This window comes from Gossypium raimondii, chromosome 8 (genome assembly GCF_025698545.1).
Source record: "Gossypium raimondii isolate GPD5lz chromosome 8, ASM2569854v1, whole genome shotgun sequence".
NCBI classification, from domain to species: domain Eukaryota; kingdom Viridiplantae; phylum Streptophyta; class Magnoliopsida; order Malvales; family Malvaceae; genus Gossypium; species Gossypium raimondii.
Window position 1 is genome coordinate 32,011,250 of NC_068572.1, and position 19,296 is coordinate 32,030,545.

At 31.9% G+C, this 19,296-nt stretch overlaps 1 protein-coding gene and 1 non-coding gene across 2 annotated transcripts; both read right to left on the reverse strand.

The window, feature by feature from the left end:
- Nucleotides 1–4,821: 4,821 nt before the first annotated feature.
- TRNAL-UAG (transfer RNA leucine (anticodon UAG)) lies at nucleotides 4,822–4,901 on the reverse strand. Its single transcript has one exon. It is a non-coding gene; the product is annotated as a tRNA-Leu (tRNA).
- Nucleotides 4,902–12,885: 7,984 nt separating this feature from the next.
- Nucleotides 12,886–14,177, reverse strand: LOC105791226 (homeobox-leucine zipper protein ATHB-12). Its single transcript, XM_012619200.2, has 2 exons — nucleotides 13,677–14,177; nucleotides 12,886–13,597 (listed from the first exon to the last, which is right to left on the reverse strand). Exons 1-2 carry the CDS (start codon nucleotides 14,031–14,033, stop codon nucleotides 13,247–13,249), a joined length of 708 nt encoding a protein of 235 aa, XP_012474654.1. The 5' UTR covers nucleotides 14,034–14,177; the 3' UTR covers nucleotides 12,886–13,246.
- Nucleotides 14,178–19,296: the final 5,119 nt, after the last annotated feature.

Genomic DNA, 19,296 nt, shown 5'->3' on the forward strand with positions numbered 1-19,296 from the left:
TTTTAAATAGTAGTATTTTAATTTTTCCATTTTTAACAAATATTTTTCTATGTTTTTTATTTCAAATTATTTCTACATGTCATTATTTTTTTTGAAGATTTTGAATATTAAATTAAAAATAATTTGAATTTGAACTAATATAAATAAACTAATTAAATAATAAATAGACAGATAAAATATTTTTTGCGGCGCTTTTTCAAAAACGCCGCTAAAAATAGAGCATTAGTGGCGCTTATTCAAAAACGCCGCTAAAGACCCGAGCATTAGCGACACTTTTTCAAAAATGTCGCTAAAGCCCCGAGCATTAGCAGCGCTTTTCCAAAAACGCCGCTAAAGCCATTAGCGGCGCTTTTCCAAAAACGTCGTTAAAGGCCCAAGCATTAGCGGCGCTTTTCGAAAAATGCCGTTAAAGCCCCGAGCATTAGCGGCGCTTCTTCAAAAATGCCGCTATAGCCTTGAGCATTAGTGGCGCTTTTTCAAAAACGCCGCTAAAGCCCCTTGCATTAGTGACGCTTTCTGAAAAACGCCACTAAAGCCCCGAAAACTCAAAAAAGACGTGGGCTTAGGTTTTTTGCGGCGCTTTTTGGAAAACATCGCTAATGCTCATTTTTAGCAGCGTTTTCCAAAAAGCGCCGCTAATACTCGATCTTTAGTGGCGTTTTTTTAAAAGCACCGATAATGCTTGATCTTTAGTGGCGTTTTGTATCCAAACGCCGCTAAAAGCCTGTTTTGGTGTAGTGTTGTAGGAATGAATTCGCCAGGAGAGACTAAGCTAGGAATGCGCCAGGAAAACAACAAGTTGAGTTATTAGGCATACAGAGGACATTTTAGGAATATGGTGTATAGTTTCCCACGCCAAGGAGAGTTTGTCTTTAACAAACTTCTATATTGTAATGTATTATATTATTTTTAAGAGTTTGTTAGAGTTTTGAATTGTTTTCCTTATTTCTTTTTTTCAGAACCCTTTATTATAATAATATGAAATATGCTATTAACGGAGTATAAGCAGTTTGGTTAAAATTTATGCTAAGTATGTTTGTGTGGTAACATCTGATATCTGCTCTGGGTGATTCAGGTTGGATTGAGGGTGTTACAATTTCCATCATAAAATACTTGAGAAATGATCAAATTACCCTTTTTTATGGGAAAATTACCATTTTACAGTTTTTTTTCTCAAAGCACAATTTCTTCTTAATGATAGGCCATTATCAAATTACCAAATTACCCTTTTATGGGAAAATCACATCTGTGACCTTTCTCTCAGAAAATTTGAGAAATTTACAAATTAATCCCATTACTTCCCAGTCTTTCCAATTTAGTCAAAAATTATTTTTACCACACTAACATATAATTCCATTTTTCTCATGAAAAAATAATCAATAATAATTCAATTTTTGCATTTTGGTCAAGTTTCCACTTCAGTTCCTAAACTTTTCAAAATTTGCAATTTAGTTCTTTCTGAATTTTTGTATATTTTCATTTAAAAAATTCTTTCCATCAATTCTTATATCCAAAATCAACTTTATTTTCACAATAATCATTTTTCTAACTTGTTTTTCCAAATTTTCTTATAGATTCACTTGTCCAACACCGGTGTAGCGCCATGTGTCAAATCAAAAATTTTAGGGGTATTACAGAAATAAGTTGATTCAAATTAAGTTTTGAAACTAAGAGATAACTCTTTGATTGTTTAATAGACATCTCAACCTAGAATTACGTGAATCCTCTCCAAAAATGTGTCGCAAGCCAAATAATTGACCATGCTTGAAAATTGGCACTTTTAATGACCTTAATTGAATTAGTTTCGCCTCATCCATGAATATATCAGGAATTTAGAAGCAACTAAAAACACATTACTGCCTGAGAAGCTTGGACAATCTTAGATACTGCACATGAAGGGGCGTCCACTATCAAACTATTAAAATCCCAGATATTAACAACCATGTTTGAAACTCTTAGAATGCTTAAGGATGAATCTATCATTGATATTTATGCAAAATTATATGAAACTTTTAACCAAGAATTTTCTCTTGGTGAGAAGTAGTTTACTATTGATTTGGTGTGGAAGCTATTGAGGTCTCTCCCTGAATATTTTGCAATCAAAGTGACTGCTATAGAGGAGGCCAAAGAATACAATAGAATTGAAAACCTTATTGGATCCCTACAAACATTTGAGATGAATTTTAAGGAGATTGATTCTTAAGGTTTTGTGTCATTGTCTCAAACAGACAATTAGGTGGTAAGTCAAGGACCAAAACCCAAAATTGATTAAAATTGATAGGAATGTAAAAGGGATCCTCACTAGCTTTCCACTAGTGTATAATAAGAACGTGATTATTGAATGTCCATGACCCTCCATCGGTAACTCTTTGTATCTTCACTTTGTAGGATAATTTGAATAAAAATAACTTTGAACCCACATCCTTAATTGCAATACCTTCAATAGGATGCCATATATTTGTGAAGATTTTTCCTCGTTAAATCATATTTCACCTTAACAGTAACAAGAAAACGACCAACCAAACACAAGTTATAAGAAGAAGGTTTACTATTTGTGAAACCCTTTAGATTCCAAGATTCCATATTGGATTGATAAATTTTTCATGTTAGATTCTTAATTTTTTGTGAAGGTACAAATGGGAAAAGCATTCAGGAAACTAAAGAAAAAAAATAAACAAGACAACATGCCAAGTAGCAGGCCAAAGAGAAAATGTGCCAAAAGACAGACCCATTCTGTAAGGTATCAAATTTCAAATTGAACTCAAGTTTGTTGAGACTTAAGTTAAGCTTCTAGTCCTTTCTCATTATAGTGTACGACTTTAGTTCAAAATTTGAACTGAAGGTGAGTGGTCGGATTTTTAAAATTTTTTAAACCGTTCATGAATTTAATTCTCACTTTTCCATACTATTTTGACATTTGGGTTTTAGACTTATTTTTCGGAAAAAAAATTGTTTAATTTTGAAAATTATTTGGTAAAGCTTGAAATTTTTTTATAATTATTGCTAAAAAATTTACAGTAAATAAAAATAATCAATAACTCTTATATATATTCTTTTTAGAAATATAACTTTTAAGTTATTTTCACTATTTAAATATAAAATTTAATTTTACATCATAAAATTAAAATTAATTTTAAATTAATTTAAAAAAATAGAATTTGATGTGATTCAAGTTACTACAATTTTTTAACTTGTATTTCATCTAAATAGTTTGGTTCGGTTCGGTTCATTAGCTTTTTTATTTCTCTATTTCTCTTACTCAACCCTAATTTAAATGAAAAATAAGACTGAGTCAAGAGATTGAGTCCAAAAAGAAAAAGAAAAGGCTTATGTCATAATTTGGCATCTCAAACTTACCTGGTTTACCACTTTGATACCTAAACTTTTGTTGTCACATTTTGGTACTTAAACTATTCCTCCATTATAGTTTTTGGTCCAAAATGTTAACAATGTCAAAAAAAAAAATGGTGGCACACTCAACCAATAAGAATCGTCTAGTGTTTGGCTTTTTTCCTATGCCATCAATGACGTGGCCATTGACCGATGACATGGTTGTTGACCGATCATTGATCAATGGTAACTTTTGTTGACCGACTGTTGAATAGTGTTAACTGTCGTTAACTGATACTAATAGCTAGAATAAACATGGACAAATGAACTTGGAAGTTTATTTGCATTTGGACTACTATTTGTTTAGATTCAGACATGATTAAAAAATATTATAAAATTATTTAAAAGTTGTAACAATTACGAAAATTTAAAAAATTAAAATTTTTAAAAACCTAAAATGTTATATAAATTTAAAAATGTAAATCTAGAATGAATCTCAATAAACATACATCAAGGCTCATTTGATTTTGGACAAGTATTAATCCATATTCAAATTGGACATGGTTCAAAAAATTATAAAACTTATTGAAAATATAAAATTGTAAATAATTATAAAAATTAAATAATTTTAATAATTATTTAAAATCATAATAATATAAAAATATAAAATATTAAAAACTAGATATTCATCAAAATTATTCAAAACAAGAAAAAAATTTACAGGAATTTTCATATGAATTATGGGTACAAAGAGTACATACAACATGAAACCATGGATAAATGGTTCCTAGAGATCTTCTTGAAAAAAGGTTTAAAGAGATCTTCATGTTGATTTTCATAAATTTAATAGTTTTAATACAATTTTAATAAGTTTTATAATATTCTGAATTACATTCAGAATAAATTTAGACAAATGGTTCTCCAAAGCAAAATGAAATTGGATGTTTTTTTGTCTATATTCATTTTGAATTTACATTTTCTTGTAACTTTATTTTTTAGGATTTTAAAAAATATTAAATATTTTAATAACTTTTAATAATTTTTTTACTTTTTAAAAATAATTTTAATATTTTGAATGACATTTAGAATAAACATGAACAAATGGTTGTTCAAATTTAATTAAGCTTAGACATTTGGTTATCCAAATTCATTCTGGCCATCAACACTAATCAATGCCAGTTAATACCTGTTAACAGCTGGTCACAACCATAGATGACATGAGGAAAAGGCAAACACATGACTTGTTTTTATTGGTTGAGTTTACTACTTAAAATATTCTTTCATTATAATTTTGTTCTAAAAATAACGGTGTTAAAAAAGTTTTAAGTATAAAAATGGGATAAAAAATTTACATACCGAAGTAAAAGAAAAAGAGTATAATTCTAAAACCAAATCATGATACAAGGAAAAAAAACAACTAAGTCAAAAAGAAATTCTAGTTGTTCTTTTTTCAAGTTTGAAGCCCATTACACAAAAAAGTAACATAAAACTTGACAGCTGTGGGATTTGAACCCACGCCCTTTCGGACCAGAGCCTAAATCTGGCGCCTTAGACCACTCGGCCAAACTGTCAATTCGTTGATCATATTTATTAAGCACTTTATTTATATATTTAGCTAAACTTTTAGAGTTAGGCTTGCACGTCAATATTTTTACCTCACGTTTCGTGCCGAACAAGTACCTTCGTGTTTTAAAGCTGAAAATGAAACATCAGGATTTTGTGTTGGATTGTCAATGATCACTTGTTGTAGGATAATCATTTTCTTAGTTCCACTATTATTGTATTTAACAATAATCCTTATTATACAATAGATAATGAATGAGTTCACACGTTTTGAACCTGTATCAAATAGGTGTTTGATAAGAGTTTTAACACTAGTTTATTTTTCATGTAATACATGAGTTAATTTTATTTATTGTATGTTTATATAGGGGCAAAGTCAAAATAAATTATTGGAGTCGGGATTAAGTTATATATTTTTATGAGAGCTAGAATGAAATGTCATCATTATATTAACTTATATCTTTATAATTTTAAAAGGATTAAATCAATATTTTATCATTTTTGGAGTTAAAGTGCAATTTTACCATGTACTAGCTTAAAATTTTATAAATTTTAAAAGGCCAAAAGTGAAATATTATTTAATAAAAATATAATTAAAATAATTTAACATAAAAAATTATTATCTCATATTTTACAATTCTTACAAAAAATTTTAATATAAGAAAAATGAATGATGAATATTTTTAAATTTTAAGCTAAGTATGATAAAATAATGAAAATATGAATTAATATTAAAAGTAAAATATAAAATCTATTTATTACTTTTAAATTGTAATTATAAATCACTGCTCAATCCAAATAAAATACATAAGTACCATTTTGTAATAGTTTAAAATAATTTAAGGAAATGTAATTTAACGATCAAAATAAATTTAAGTTTAAACAATTGAAAAATATAAATATTTTATTAAATTATTTAAAGTTTTAAAATTATATTGATTTATTCATTTTATATTTTCCTAAAAAGTATACTTTAATTCTATAAGATAAATAAATTAAAATATTGAAATCGTATATTATAGAAAACTAAATTTTGAAAAAAAAGTGTAATAGATAAATTATATAAAATAATAATTAGCTATATGTGCATATTAAAAATAAATAAAATTTATATATTAACAAAATCATTTTCATTAAATAATTTTATTTTTACTCTTTTCCAATGTAATTACAAGAGTTTTCAAAATATATAAATAAAATTTAAAATATATTTAAAATAAAATATTTATAAATAATAGATTTCAAATAAATAAACAAAAAGTAATATTTTTTTATAATTTTTAATTCTTAAATTTAAAAATACTTTGAAACATGTTATGAATATTTTATTATGAAGTGGAAGTTAATCAATATTAAAATAAGTTTAATGTACATTAAGACTCTAATGTTCATTAAGAGTAGAATCCTATTGATGAATAAAATGCTTTCTCTTTTAATCTCTTATTTCTAATTATTTTATTCTTTTATTATTTATTTTATAATACTTTATAACCATGATTTTATTTTAAATTTTCTTCTTCTTAATTATTTTCTACAGTTACCAAACAAGCTTTCTTTTTCTTAATTATTTCCCTAACCCCAACAAAATTATGAGAAAAAAAAATCTCCATAACCTAGCTTGAATCCTTGGATAACATTGGCATGCCATAGGATAGTGAGTACTCACCATTTTTATTATGTATTGCGCATTGTAGCCCAAGATAGCGTTGGAGAGATAAGGGAATGTTGAGTATAGCTCCATTTATCGAAGATAGTGTGGTTGTTTAGAGAGTGTGAGCATACGTGCTGCACTTACATGGAGATAGCGTATGACTTTATGAGTCATGTGGTGTGTTTTGGAGATCTGTTTATCCAATGAGTATATAATTTGACTATGTTTCATATTCACAAATTGCCAATATATCACTGTGTTGAGTATGAAAATTGTGTTATATATGAATTTTTAAAATATGTTTAAATCTTAACATGCCTGGTGTGTGTATATATTTGTGTTGTATGCATGTGTACTATTGAGCTTTCCCAAGCTCACCCCCTTAGTTTACCTTGTAGATAAATAGTTCCAGGGTTAACAAGAATGGTGACAAATCGGTGATCCATCGTAAGGCATTTTCTTTAAATATGTGTGTTGAGTTTTTAAGCTCCAAAGTGAAGGCAATGTAGGACGTTCCAAGGGTTTAGTACTAGAATTAGACTTAAACTTTTTAAATAAAAATCTCGATGGGTTGTAAATGAACATTATGGACTATTTGTTTTTTTTTTGGGAGATTTTTGAATATTATAATTGCGTGCTTGATTGCTGGTTTAGATGGTTTTAATTACTTGCTTAATGTGATGATAATTAAATGAACTAACAAATTTTTGCAGCTAAAGAAGACCGCTGAGTATTAAAGGTACACCTTATACCTTATGATTGTGTGAATGAAATGATTAATTTAGAAAATATGCATTTAGGTCTAATTTCCTATATGAAATATTCTGCAATTGTGTGGTGTGTATGGTTAGTTGGTGTGGTTCGTAAAGTTTTAAATGGAAAGTCTCCTTGGTGGCTAATGTGATGTTCCGAATTTGGGTCAGATCGTTTCGATCGAGTTTGGGACGTCAGACTATTTCCATACTAAAATCTAGTTACATGAAGTTATACCTATATATGTATATATAAAACTCACCGCTGTAATTAAAATTTTATACAAGGTTCACTACTCGAACTCCAGACTCTTAATAATCTAAACAAATACAATATACCTGCCCCATTGGCGAAGTTCCTAAAGGTGACCCCTATCCTATGTGCATGACATTCCTCAATGATGTCGCTTATTTTCCTCACGATCTGGCTCAGTCCCTCCTAGAGTTCCTTATTCTACGAAACCTGCAACCACAGATCAAACCATTTGTAAGTTCAAATGAACTTATTGAGTTTTTTTATTCTCATACATACCCCCATCTTGCTGGGTTTAAATAAATAATATGTAATAATAAATACACCAACTCCCTATTTGTATGAATTATTTCTCTTAGACCGTCATAGTGGATTTGACCCTAATTCCTGTCTTATCTGCTGACGGATAAATCGATAAGTGATTTCCTTCTAGTCACTCTACCAGCCTCTGATCAACCTTGACAATTCCCTTGATTGTCCCGCCATCCCTACGAACTTTACCTTTTCTTTACCTATTGTCTTCATTCCACTTACCCCAATCATGGTTTTCTTCTTCCCATCATTATGTCGTGTTAATGCGACATTCCAACTTACCCTTCTAAAGGCTTTTGGTAAATATTTTCACTCTATTTCGTCTTTGGCAGACTCCATCCTCATCTTAACCCTATATGACTTATTCACCTTCCTTCCATCGGTGTGACTAACAAGGTTCCATGTCACTCTGGCGGACCAAGTCCTGCTTAATTTAAATCGTGGTTGGGTTACTTCCTTGTAATTTGCCTTAATCGTGTTACTTTCCTCTTAAGCGCAACACAACCTTCTATTACGGGCCACTATGGCCAACAATACTCAATCACTGTCACTAAGTGATCATTACGGTTCATGAGTTCTCCTTCTTACCGTATTCTCACCTAACTAGCCTTTTTGACTGACATTACCTTGCTGATTTCCTCCATAGAGGAATAGTCTTGACAAACATATCTATCACTTGTATTTCTCCTTTTATTACTTTAATATTTTAGGTCCTCTTCTAACCCTTCTACTCCCAATCTTTTTTTTAGGGTGCTAATAGTTTTAACTTTGCCTCCCAACGGTTCTTAACGGCGGACCTCTTCTATGATCCTCTATTTACTCTTTCTTTTCACTTATACATTAAGCACTACTAGCTTGACAGTTTACGTGGCTAATTTCTGCCAAGTTATCACCCTCATGCCTCTCCGGTTCACATGATTGCTACTTTGGCTTTCCTTCCTTACTCTTTTTACGTTTATCATTCGATGATGGATTCCTTAGACCTGCTAACTATCCATTTCCTACTTTTTCTTTTAATTTCCTTCTAACATACTTTCCATGGTTATGGGGTTTCCCTTCCCCTAATTATTGCCCAGTTAACCTACCCTTTCTGACTATCCCAACAAATTTTCTACCTTAACCCGCCATAGCCGAACTGTGGTCTTAGGCTATATGTCCTACATGTAATGCCCTAGTGGACTCCATAAGTCGCCATATCCTAGCTATGGTCTTACACCTCGTGATCCACATGTTTACTATCCTAGAGGATTACTCCGAGTTTAGTGTCCCGACAGACTATCCTGTGTTTATTGTCTTGTCAAACTAATGTTGATGTCATAACATCTTTCAGCTAAGGTCTTACTCATTTTTTCGTCAAGTCAGCACTTGATACCATAATATCTTTCAACTATGATGTAACCCAATATAATCTCGTGTTTAGTGTCCCGACAGACTACATTGATGGCCGTAGTCAAACTATGGTCTTACATTCTATGTACTGTACCCCGTGTTTATAGTCTCAACGGCCTTTCAAAGGACGTCAGAGTGTCTTTCAGCTATGGTCTTAGTCTTGTTTACCATGATGCCATGACATCTTTCAACCATGGTCTTGCTCATTTTAGGCGTATAGCCTCCGATCGAATCCATGGCCTAGCCATGATTTTTCTTAGTTATTCATCCCATTTCCTTCCATCCATTCCTCCAATTCACCGTTCCTAACCTTGCTGCTCGAACACCCCAATGTTCCTTTTATAAGGCTCAGAGCTTCGCACATCACGAGTGCATCCAGCAACACCATACGATAATAACTAAAAAAATCACCTCTCTCCCATTTTTCCTTCCTAACTTCGCCTAAACCCGATAATGTTTTCTTTACATGCATTACATGCGTTCCATTGACGCAATACCATTGAATCGTAGCAAATTCATGCACATTGAACTATAATGGTGGATACTTTTAAACCTATGCAACCTTACAACACACTTAGCATTTCAGGGGTTGAATGCAGAAACTCTCCTAATGCTTCTTTGCCTTGTCTGCTTAGCTTTTCCAAGCATCGGAGCCTCCATTCCTCAAGCAGCTAAGCAAGACAACCAATTCATGGGTTAAACTTAAAAATCCCAGTTTAATACTTAGTTTTTTCCAGAAACATGCAAAACCCTTTAAAATTGTTTTGGAAATTCTTAACTTTGTTTTCTAAGTCCTACATACACCGAAGGGCTTAGAACCTTACCAGCTTACTAGTTTCTCTATTTTTCTAACTTAAACCTCATGATCATCCCTCCGTGTAGAGCATTTATCGTATCCTTCTCTATTAGGAGCTACTAAGAAAGAAGTTGAAGAAGAAAAATGAAACAAATTGAAGAAGAAATTTTCTAAGAAGTTACTTTTCAGCTATTTATAGCCCTTTTTGCACGATTTTCAATCATATAAAGTCCACTCATTTCCAATCATTTTGTCCCCTAGTAAGGGACCGACTGGTTCTAATTCAACTGAACTAGACTTGAATTTCAACTATGCTCAAACTAGCCCCTCTATTCCACAAATTTTCCAATAGAGACCGCCAGTTTACGGTCTCTTTTAATTTAACCCCTAAAGGTTCTAAAGTTTTGAATTTAAAGGATTTCGAGTGTGACATAATTAGAGGGAGGTGCTTAGCTATTATTTACCTTTGCATCAAAAGGTTCAGTGTTTCCTAGTACACTCCATTGATGTAGATATGAGTAAATTCAAAGATTGTTTAGGTTTGATTAACCAAGTAATTTGGGGTAGGTGCTTGGTTTGTCATCGACGCTCATGTTCAAAGGTGATCAACCTAAATTTGGTGAAAAAAAAGAGAGCTTAATGGTTATATTATTTGAATTATGCCTTAATCTCATGCTAAATAATAAAATTTTGTAATGAAATTGGGAAATTTTGGTACGATACTTTATACTCATTTGAATTTACTAAGTTTGGAAACCTATTGACTTTTGAAAGCATGTTGAAATTTGAATATATTCTCTTTAACTTTTCTAATAACTCCTATGCATTGCATATCGTAGAGAATACTATTGCGCATGAACAAGAAGGTCCATTAGCTCCAAATATACTTAGTTGTATGGATTTTTTATTACTACATTTTGTTAACATATGATATTTGGGTTACGTATATGAAAGTATCTTTTTTTATCTCGAGGGAATGAAATGATGTTTGGTTGTCAAATTGAGTTAGGTTCCTTAGGTTGCATTATCATTATTTTTCTTGAGGAAAAGAAAAAAGGTTAGGTTCTGGGGGTGTGAAAAGTGTCTATATTTCATATATTTTAGGCCCTTATGTTTAGCATTTTGCTCGGTTCTTAAGTGAAATATCGAATAGTAGCTCACTCTAGATGTTTCGTATCTCATTTACATTCATTTGTATTTTTTTGTTAATTATGCTTTACTTTTATAATGTTTTTTTTAATTGATATTTAATCGGGTGTTTTTAGACTTGAACTAGGCCTATGGGAGCTTGAGGCTCGAGTTTCAAGTCCATCAGAAGCTAAAATGAGGAGTCAAGGCTAATGAGACAAGGCATAGCCAAAATTGAGCAACACAGTCAAGCCGAGTGGCCTTGCCCCAAATTTTGGTGCCCTACGCGTGATCATGACAGTCCCGTCGGTGGCCCAGCCCCACAGGCAACGTGCCCTTGCCTTAGCTTGGCGCCCTTGCGCCGTAACTCTTATGTTCTTGTGCCAACCTTTCCATTTTGACGTAATTTTCTGTGTTTTAATAGAGTCTTAAGGGCATATTAGTCTTTTAGGAGTTTTATGACCTTAAGCAAGCTTCTATAACCTAGTTTAGGTCAATTAGAAAAAATATGCATTGTATTTTTAGAGGGAGTTAGGACCTTTTAGTAGTTTTCTAACGTTATAGTTATTTTATTATTTTATTGTGTTTTCCAATTCTATGACTTTTAAACTTTCTTTTGTAATAAAATGATTATCAAAATTTGATTCAATAAATTCGTGAAACCTAATTTGTGCTTAATCTTTTATTTTTTGGTATTCGCGTGTCTTCTGTTCTAATTACAATTGTATAAGTTTGCTAAATATCGACCAAAGATTTGATAACTTAAAATGAATGTCTTGTTAATTAGAATAATTAAATCTATAATTGTTTAATTTATTCTAATACTAGTGATGAACTACATAATTGCTTATGTTAGTTTATGATTATGTGGTGTGAATGTGGATCTAGCTTAAATAAACTCCATTGAGGTGAGTCTGTTGGTTAGAATAGGGTCTTTCCCATTCTTAATGTTGTCAATAAGTTAAATTTTCTTGTTGATTTTCTCAAAACTTTTAATTATTATTTTATTCATTTAGTTTTAAATTTAAATTTAGTTTTTGACTTTATAAACCCTAATATTTACTTTATTTATTTTTATTTAAAGAATAAAATTATTATCTATATTTGTAAATACAATCCCATTTATTTTATTTCTACTAATTTATTTTTAATTAAGTTTGTGTTTTATAGGTATCAGTAACCTATCCTTTGTTGTTATTAATTTGGATATTATTTCTAGCACTACCAATGTAGTGGAGGGAGTATAAAATGTGTAGCTTGGGTTTTAAATTTATCTTTGTCTTATTCGTAATTTCACTTTATTTTTTATTTTTATTTTTCCTTTGCCTTTTACGAAGTTTTCTTTTATTTGCTAATTAACTTTATGACTTCATATTGAACAATGATAGTTCCATCTTTTTTTTCGAAGAATAGTTCCATCTTTTTCGTAAACGTCAGTTGGACGAAAAGAAAAAACTTTCCTTGTCTTTTTCTTCTTGAAAAACCATCGTCATAGTTTCATCTGATGATTATTTTATCATTTCTTCTCCAATTTCCAATTTCTTAAGTTAACTTCGAAACATGTCGGCAGAAATTCAAATCCAAGCCTGTCGTGATTGTATAAATTAATTGGACTAAAACTGAGTGCTCGTTAAAAATGATTCTTTTCTCTCCTGTTGTATATGTTAACAGATCTGATTGTATATAGGTTGTGTTTTAGGAGCCCTTGTGGTAATGACTACTAATATTGAAGTGTAAATTTATACGAACCTCATATCCAACATTATACATTGATATATTACCACAATAAAAGGGAAAAAAAAATAAGAAACCTAAAAATTTAAATTGAGAAATCTGTGTCAACCAGTTGCCATCGCCTTGCACTCTTTGCTTCTACATGTTCTAGCAAATTAATGGAGAGATTAGTCCATGACCCACACTTATACCACTTGTCAACAATTTATCAGTGGTTACTTTCCATGTCTTCCAGGTCTCAGCTTTATCTTGATTGATGTTTCACGTAAGCCGTAAGGTAGCCCCAGGTTCAGAGTTTCCTGGCAGACGTTGAAAATATTGTTGAAGGGAAGGAGGTGTCAAGTCCAAAAGTTTAACCACTGAGAATTGGTATATGAATGATCGAACATGTCAGCCGAATGAAGCCCATAAAATTTGTCAGGTGAAGCTGGGGAGTCGTTTCTATACTCATCCATTATTAGAAATTCTTCTCCGCCCTGCCCTGTTTGCTTTACATCATCTCTCTCGTTTTCAGTTTGTAACCCGAGGCATTCCTTGTGTTGGAAACTTGGTTGCCCTTCAGCTTCAGTCTCGCACTTGATTTCTCCATATTCTGAACCACCACCACCACCACCACCATCCGTGCTGCTTCCATCAAGACCCTTGCGGCCCTTACGATGTTCCTCCAGCAGTTGGCTCAACTTCTGAATCTGCCATTTAAAACAACAGTTATTATCATTCTCTTTATATAAACTGACAGTGAAAGTGAGGATCTTGGACGTGGGGTACCTGTAAAATCAAGGACTGTTTCTCTTTCTTCAAGGACTCGAATCTTGACTCCAAGTTGTCATAATTAGCTTTGAGTGTATTGTAGTCTTGTTCTATTTGTTTGGACTTCCATCTGGCTCTTTTGTTTTGGAACCATATAGCTACTTGGCGAGGCTGAAGGCCTAGCTTCCTCGCCAGTTGCATCTTCTTTCTCGGTTCGAGCTTCGTCTCCGATTCGAATATCGACTCCAGTAACCTGATTTGCTCATCACTAAACCTCCTCTTCTTCTTCAGCTTATTCTTCTTCTTATTCCTTGGAATTTGAGGTGCCTGTTCTGCTATTGCTTCATCTACTGCTGGATGATAGTCTGTCTCCATTATTAGAGTTTTTTTTTTTAGGTTTTAATTATTACAGAGGGAGTTTGAATAACAACAACCCTTTGTTTTTTTATCCATCTAATTTGATGGTAAATTAATGTGTTTGGGATTAGAAATATAGCAAAGAAGGGTGGCTGGAGATATAGAGTGGGCTAATGATTTAAAATTACTTGAATTATATGGTGCTTTCAAGTGACAATCCACATGTTGTGTGATTGCTGGAATTTATAAATGGAAATGAATCTTCTCTTGCTTGTCCCCCTATGCAAATTAAAATCACCCAATCATTCTTTTCTTGTAAAATATCTACCCTATGTCATAGAAGCAAAAACAATTATCATGGATTGCTATTTAGTAAATAAAAATATTTTCTACCTGAATTTTAAAACTTTTTTTAATTATTTCATACAACGAAATAATTAAATAAGCATTTTGATGTTTATCTCCATCATCAAACATGTTTCATGTAGAACAGTGGAGGAGCCGGTGCCCTCTCCTAAAATTGAATAGTTTTTTTTAATTTATAAAATTTTAAATTTATAATGATAAAATTATACTTTAATGTCTTAAAAAATAAAAAATAAAAAATAAAATTATTTTTTTAAAGTTATAAAGATATATGCTATTAAAATAATAAACATACATTTTTACTATTGTAAAAATATACAAATTAATTTTACTTTTTTTTCTTCCTCTCCCATAATGCAATTAACCTAGGTGGAAGATGAGATTTGGATTCAACTGCTCCATGGGGTGAAAGCAACGTTACCAATAAAGAGTGATATCTTTGTTGACTTTGTTGGTCCAAAGATCACTTTTGTATCTAGTGAACTCTGGGGAATTCCAAATTATTCAAAAAATTTGACCTTTTCTCTGTTTTCTTTCTATTTGTAGTTGTATGGTAGGGTACTTTAATTTTTATTTTCCTTTTCACAGTGAAAACTCCAGTTCTGGAACATGAAGAAAGGTGTAGCGAGATTAAATTAAATGTATACTTTGAAAGAAAACTTCATGGTTATCCATCCATCTGTCTATATTATATGTCAAACATCAATTTAGTTAAAAATGATTTTTTTTACAAAGTAATAAAAATTATTATGAGTGCATCTTTATCTTTTTATAAATTAATTTAAACATATGATAAATCTATTACGATAGGATGTTTAAGATATTATAATTTGTTAGAGTTATAGCAGGAGTTACTTATAATTGCTTAAGAATTAAACTTGTTATATTTGTTGTTCTCATATTGGTCTCTAACATTGAAACCTTAAAGCAGCATTTGAAAAAGAGAAACAAGTATAGCAGGAAAAGACATGTTTCTGGCTCAAGTTCAGAATTGTAAAAAAACAAGTCTTGTAGCTTCGCTTTTGGCGGGGTCAGGTAAGAAGTGGGGAAGTTAGAAAAAGAAAGATGATTTTGAATTCTCGGTAAAAATAAAATAAAAATTGAGAAGAATTTGGTGGAAAAAGTAAAATAAAATATTATTGGTGAAAATGTTTGAGGACTAAATTGATACAATTTATAAATATAAAAGTTAAATTTATTGAATTATTTAGAATTAGAATCAAATTAATAGTATGCGTAAATATCAATAACTAAATATATTATTATACCAATTAAAAAAGCTACGCCATCATTCCCATTAATAATTTAATGAAGAGTAGCCAAATCAAAATTAGATGAGAACGCTAATAACTAAATTGAAACTTTCATTAATTGGGTGACAAACAAAATAATAACTAATTACAGAGTTAACCCTATAATTAATTTAACCAAACCGAATTCAATACTTATGTATCTTGCTATAGTAATTGCTCCACCCATAAAAAACATTGAGGCGCATGCAACCAACGAGGGTAGTTATATATATTTGTCCAAGCATAGAAGGTTCATAAATATTATATATTTCGTTAATAATAATTTATATATTTGTCCACTTTTGGATTTCTTGCATTCTCTAATATTTTCTAATCTATGTACTTAAAAACACCTTTATTTCTATTAGCAAAAAAAAAAAAACCTTTATTTCGCCATAATATGAAGTTGAAGGAACAACTTACATGCACTGCACATCATTTCAGCTAGTGTCCTTGAAGATATCAATATTATTCCAAGAAAGAATGACCATGTCTTATAAATTTCTGGTACAAGGGCTCGCATGTATAAGCTCGCCTAACACAACTTACACTTTTGGTGACTTTGCAGTTTTGATGAGCTTGCACTGCTAGTGAACTCGTAGTTTTGGTGAGCTCACACATTTGATGAGCTCGCAATCGCGCGATCTGGGTTTGCCAAGGATGGATGGTCACTTCGTAACACTCCTCCTTGGCCTACATGTTGTGAACTCTAATATCATAACACAGCTTTTCAAACTTCATCTTCCCAAGAGTTTTTGTTAGAATGTCTGCTAATTGATCTTGCGAACTGTAGTGAACCAAACTTACTTCCTTAACTTGCTCAACTTCTCTCACAAAATGATACTTGATTTTGAAGCATTTTGTTCTTCCATGGAACACTAGATTTTTTGTGATTGCGACAACAGATAGATTATCACACTTTATTTATGTTGCCCCCTCTTGGTTTAGATTCAAATCATTTAGTAGCTTCCTTAACCAAGTAGCTTGATTTACAACTGTTGTAGCCATAATATACTCAACTTCAGTAGTTGATTGTGCTACTATTTCCTGCTTCTTTAAGCTCCAACAGAACACACTCGATCCTAGAGTGAAGAAATAACCTGAGGTACTATTCATATCTTTAATAGACTTACCAATCACTATCTGAATACCCAAATAGTTTGATCTTTTCAGTCTTTACAAACTTCACTCCATGGCTTAGAGTTCCTTTTACATATCATAAAACCCTTTTTGTTGCTCTGTAGTGGGTCATATTGCAGCAATGCATGTATCTTGACAGTAGACTTACAACGAACATTATGTCAGTTCTGGATCAATTCAAATAAAGTAGGCATCCAAACAAGCTTCTATAGCTTGTTTCATCAACTCTTTCAACATTTTCATTGCTGGCGAGCTTCTCAATTTGTGCGATAGGGGTGCTCACCTGTTTTCTTTTCTCAATACTGTATTTTCGCAAAATCTTCATGGTGAACCCTTTTTGGTTTATGAAAATGGTATTGAGAGCTAGAATTACCTCCAGACTGAGAAAGTATGTCATTTCTCCTAAGTCTAACATTTCAAACTTCACTTGCATCTGTTCTTTGAAACCAACCACTAGTTTGCTGTTTCTGCCAATCACAAGTAAATAATCAACATACGATGATATAATGAGAAGTTTTTCATTACTAGCCTTCTTCAAATATAGAGTGGGTTCGCTGACATTTCTTTCAAATCCTAGCTCTGTTAGGTGATTGTTGATCCTTTCATACTACGCCCTTGGTGCTTGCTTTAGGCCATACAAAACTTTCTTTAGTTTTGTAACATTCTGCCCGACAAAGTCCTAACTATTTAAGTGTTGTTTATAAAAGTAAGGCTTAAGGGTAAGTTTCAAGTGCTCAACGTTAGAACTCGATTAATTGTAAGGACTTTCTGAGTGCGCCAGTAATGCCCAGGTCTGGCAGATTCTGAATGAAAGGAAAGGAACCCATGATGAACTCTAGTAAGTGCAGTGTATATAATATTTTGAAAGAACAAAACTTATGGTTAACTCTGAATAAAGGTAAGTATGATGAATCAAGGGGTACTGGTAAGAATGTATATATATGTAAATATGATGCATAGTTATAAAGAAGTATGACTAGTGAAGTAGTGTTTGCCCAAATGCACTTCTTGGCATTTAGAATGGGCAGATTCCAATATGAGAATAAAGTAAGGATTTCATGTTCGATTACTATGAGTGGTGAAATCAGACTTATGGTTATGTAGAATGACCTTTAAGATGTAAGTTCATGCTAGTGGCATAGTACACCCCGTAGCCATTATGGTCCTATGCCAGCTAAATTGTGAGAAAGCCTGGTTAGGAATTAACTGAACATGAACTAGAAGGGTTAAAGGCTAAAAGAGTAATCGAGTAAGTTCTTAGAGGTGACAGATTTTGATAAGGCCACTTAGTCTTGATGTGACGTTTACCAAGTTCCATAGAGACTTAGGTTAAATTAAAAGGACACTCTGGTTGGATTAAGAAAATGTTATCTTCTTTCCCTTTTCCCTTTATAAAATAAAAAGAATTTAGGGCTAAAGAGAGATAGAAACATTGCTCTGAGCTGCGTTAGGAATCTTGGATATTTCTAATGATTTTCTTCTTTACAAGGTATATTTTATGACTCTGTCTGTTAAGGAAACATAGATTTGTAAGTATGATTAAAGAAACATGGCTTTGAGGGATTTCTAGGTTTAAAATGATGATAATGATTACCTAGATGGATTCTAACAAAGTGTTTCTGTTCTACAACGTAGAGGAGGTTGTAGCATCTTGTTAAATGATGAATCTGAAGGCTAAGCTACTTTTTGAGGTTATCAGGTGAGCCCCTACGCTGACTCTTACATGTAGTATGTGCATTTTAGGAACTTCTATGCTAAGTGACCAAATAGTGACAATGAAACTAGAGAAACATGATGCAACAACTCTGATACGAAATGAAAAGTTCATGATCATGCATGTATGGAATGTATGAAGTTTGATGGTCTAAGTACGAGGCATGAGTTTGAATGATTATGGTGTGCATATAAGCTTGAAAGCATTAATATATCTATCATCAGCAAGTCATGGTATAATGAGTCGAATCATGATGAGTCTGTCTCCGGAGTCATCAAAGGGGTTCGTCGGGACTAAAAACATGAATCTCTGAAAGGACAAGTCCATGGCCATGGCACTGAAGACCATATCGTGTAAGACTGTAACTAGTGAGTTATGACATCATATGGAAATAAGACCATATTGTGTTTGATCATAACTGGTGGGTTATGGCATTCTATGAAAAAATTTAAGGAAGACTGTTACCTAATGTGGTTCTTTGTGTGTCCCAAAATGATGAGGGGCAAACCTCAATAAGTGTGAGTTTAGGTGAATCCCTATCATTTAAAACATCAATTAAAGGATAACATTTGTGGCAAAACTTTAGATAGGAAAGCCTTTGTGGCGAGTACTGGATGTAAAGGACAACCTTTGTGGCAAAACTTTGGACAGGAAAACCTTTGTGGCGAGTACTGGATGTAAAGGATAACCTTTGTGGCAAAACTTTGAAAAGAAACACATTTGTGGCTCTCTAAAAAGGAATGCTTGTGTGGCGCAGTGTAAAGAACAA

Bases quoted from the DNA above. Each gene is read 5' to 3' on its own strand.
- LOC105791226 (XM_012619200.2), bottom strand. From the start codon at position 14,033: ATGGAGACAGACTATCATCCAGCAGTAGATGAAGCAATAGCAGAACAG. The intron at 13,598-13,676 runs GTACCCCACGTC...TTTAAATGGCAG, and splicing joins AACAGTCCTTGATTTTACAG to ATTCAGAAGTTGAGCCAACT.